This window comes from Micrasema longulum, unplaced genomic scaffold (assembly GCF_059751315.1).
Source record: "Micrasema longulum isolate JH-2025_06_02 unplaced genomic scaffold, ASM5975131v1 h1tg000571l, whole genome shotgun sequence".
Classification (NCBI taxonomy): domain Eukaryota; kingdom Metazoa; phylum Arthropoda; class Insecta; order Trichoptera; family Brachycentridae; genus Micrasema; species Micrasema longulum.
In genome coordinates, this window is record NW_028277767.1 from 1073264 (window position 1) to 1077006 (window position 3743).

The 3743-nt window shown below is 34.0% G+C and overlaps 1 protein-coding gene across 1 annotated transcript; it reads left to right on the plus strand.

The window, feature by feature from the left end:
- The first annotated feature begins 2556 nt into the window (after positions 1-2556).
- Positions 2557-3355, plus strand: LOC148280535 (pupal cuticle protein Edg-84A-like). Its single transcript, XM_088228228.1, has 2 exons — positions 2557-2607; positions 2686-3355. Exons 1-2 carry the CDS (start codon positions 2596-2598, stop codon positions 3229-3231), a joined length of 558 nt encoding a protein of 185 aa, XP_088084354.1. The 5' UTR covers positions 2557-2595; the 3' UTR covers positions 3232-3355.
- Positions 3356-3743: the final 388 nt, after the last annotated feature.

A 3743-nucleotide genomic window follows, 5' to 3' on the forward strand; every position in this document is an offset into this window, starting at 1 on the left:
AACAAACAGATATAGCGAATAAACTCAGAACTAATAACAGATTTCCACAAAGTATACAAAGTTATTAAAGAAAATATATTACATATTAAATAAATACATATAAGTTTATACATATAAAAATGTTATTTTCATGTACTCGTAAATATTTTTCAATAATCAAAGAATATATTTTTATCTTTTTAAGAACAGTAAGTTATTGAAAATTGGGCGGGATTAGAACAAGGATGCTCGAAGAGCGGATAAGGAGGGGAAGGGAGATGTACATATTTATTATTATATTGTCTACCAAGTTACATAATTCATTTTTAGTGTAAATTTTAAATCTGACAGAGTGATGTTCGTGTAATCTATGTCTTTAAATTTTGTATTGTACACTGAAAAAGTCCCACGTATAATAAATTTAAAAGGATAAACGGCCGGCACAAAATGTTTAAAAATACAAGTAAGTTACAAATATAATTTAAATCGTTTGTGTTTTTATTTAAAAGATGCATATATGTAGTAAGATTTAATTTCTTTATGTTTTATTTACGAGTACGTTACTGGAAAAAGTAAAAAAGGTTTTATTACGGTGGTATTACGAAAATTAACCAGGGCCACGATTACGTTTGTATATTTGTATAAAAAATAAGGATATCTTCGTCGGTAACCTGTAATTGAACATGTTTCTAAAAACTGTATGCAAGTACAGAAAATCATATTTTACTTTATAGATAATTGAACATAAATCTACAATGTTTTGAGGATGTCCAAATGTTTCTAGACAGGCTGGATTTTCTCTCTTCCACTTAAACCAGCCAATGACAGGTCATGCGCCCTGTAATTTCCATTAGTGTGTAAATAATTCCACAATAGAGCAGCTACTACAGTGAAAGAGGAGACAAAATTAGAGCGGTGAATGGGTTCTCTGTTCTCTCGTTACTAGAACGAAGAAACAGTCCATTTTGTGATAGAGGTTGGAAAATAGATGAATTTAGATGTGGATTTTTATTATTTCTATAAAATTGAGAAAACATAATGATCTGTTAAATCGAATATTATGTTTTTACATTTGAAATTGAAACATTAAATTAAAAGATCACAAAAAGCGAGTAGATAACTCAATTATGATAATATATTACACTGGAATCGCATAAAGCAATCCTGAAGCTAGTCGTCTAGCCGTTGCACGATAGTGGGTGACGTTTTTTCGTGACTCTTATGATTACTTAATTCTAAAACTAAATAGTATTGATTTAAGGTAATTTATATACGAATATTGTTATTTTATATTAAAAACGCTTTAAAACTTAAATGAAATAATTTATTTTTTCTATTTTTACTTTTATTACGTAGGTTGGTTGCAAGAAATTGCCGTTTGGGAATAAGTCCGCCAATGTACAACTTGAATTATTTAAAAAAAAAATTAATAAATAAATCTGAATATATTGCTTTGTCAAATTTTAAAGATTACTTGCTAAACTTGTTATTCCTTCTTTATTTTTTCTTTTTTCTCTTTCTCATCGTTTTTTGAATCCCTTAAAATAAATATGTGTATATTTTTGTTTTTCCTTTTTTTTTTAAAAAGTGTTATTACTATTTTATTTTATTTTTACATCTGAGCATGTTTTTCATTCATAATTTTTAATAACTCTTACAAATTTTCTTCATTTTTAATATTATTTCCATTTGTAAATACTCACTACAAAATACAAACTTTAAAATATCTTTTTTTCACTTAAATTTTAATTTTAAAACAACTTTCATTTATGTTTTTCTTTTTCCTTCTCTTTTTTATACATTCATAATTAACCTTACATATAATTGCTTTATAATATGGAAACTTCACTGGTCCATACCGTGTGCAAAATCTTATATAAGAAAAACATTTCTTGATCAAACCCAGATTTCTGAACCAAACATTTTCAGTACAAATCATTTTCCCCTTAGAGTAATAACCTTATGTAGTCATCCTTACGGAGAAAACCATTATATTATTATTGACCACAAAGTAAGCTACTGATTACAGCAAATACAACAGGCCGTAGGTACTTGGGTTGAAAATTGCGAGCGCTAACCGAAACCGTCCATTACACTTTTGCTGTTAAACTAAAAACCAAACCAAAAAATTGGAACGGTTTTGTTTTGTGCAATAGAGCTTAAAAGCTTTTCTAGAGAATTATTACTCCAAGATTTTTCCTAATGAAGATATGTAAACGAAATAGTAGAAGTATATTTCCTTTCTGATAATTATCCTTCTCATTTTCGTAATATTATTTTGTAAGGTAGGTGTAATAAGTATGTTTATTTTATATTAAACTCAACAATAAATCACCATCAAACCAGTTGAGAAGTCACGTCCATGAACGTTTAAATGATAAAAAAAGTTAATGCTAGACCACGTCAGTGAAAAAATACTGATTAATTAAAATAGGAAACTGATCCGATGCTTGACCGAAATGGTATCACTCTACTAAACCGACTACTGTATACGTCACAAGGTGGGAAGGATTTAATTATTGTACGAGTATTAGCAAGCAGGAGTCACAGTGACTATATAAGGTGGACACAACGCTTCGGACAGCATCAGTTGTAGTCGAACTATCATCCGGTACAATGGCATTCAAGGTAGGTAAAGCGGTGTAGGTTAGTAATACCCGGATGATGTCTGCATACATATTACGCATAATATAATGTCCCTTCCAGGTATGCATCCTGCTGGCGCTCGTAGCCGTGGCCCGCGCCGGAGTGCTGCTCGGGTCGGAGTACGACCCCAACCCCCAGTACAGCTACTCCTACGGCGTGCAGGACGCCCTGACCGGGGACAACAAGAGCCAGCACGAGACCCGCAGCGGGGACGTGGTGCAGGGCCAGTACTCGCTGGTGGAATCTGACGGCACCCGCCGCACCGTGGACTACGCCGCCGACCCCGTCAACGGCTTCAACGCCGTGGTGCGCAAGGACCCCCTTGTGCACACCGCCCCCGTCGTAGCCGCCGCCCCCGCCGTCACCGTGGCCCGCACCGCCCCGGCCGCCCTGGCCTACTCCGCCTCCGTCCCCCTAGCTTACTCTTCACCGCTGGCGTACTCCGCCCCTCTGGGATACAATTCTCCCCTGGCATACTCCGCCCCCCTGGGCTACTCTTCTCCCCTGGCCTACTCCGCCCCCCTGGGATACGCCGCCCGCGCCGCCCCCCTAGCCTACTCCGCCCCTATCGCCTATTCCGGCCACAATTACGCTTACGCTTACTGAGAAAATCGAACGTACTTTGACAAAATATTGACTTATTTATTTGTTCCTAAATACTACGTATATTGTCTTTATATGTATTTATATATGTATTGAATTGATTAAATGAATATTATATAAAAGTAAACATGTATTTTAATAATCTGTTTCGTTGCATTCCATTTACGGTGTTTTACCCCAAAAAAGTTCAGGTGATTCATCTTAAAAATGATTGAAATAGTGATTCATCAAAAATAACATTCATATTCAGGAAGAAAAACAACTAAAAAGCCATATGATATTTAAAAAAAGTTTATTCCTTGCTATCACTTTTCATAATTATTCTTGTTTTGATTTTAAATAAAACATTGTATACACAAATTTTCTCCGCGCGTCATAATAAAAAAAAACTTAGATTAAACATATATTATTGAATATTTCTCAATCAAGTTATTTTTATAGTTTTATGTCATATCTTGTGTTATTTTATAATACATGGAAATACCCATTGCAATAGAAAATATTATCTACGAAAA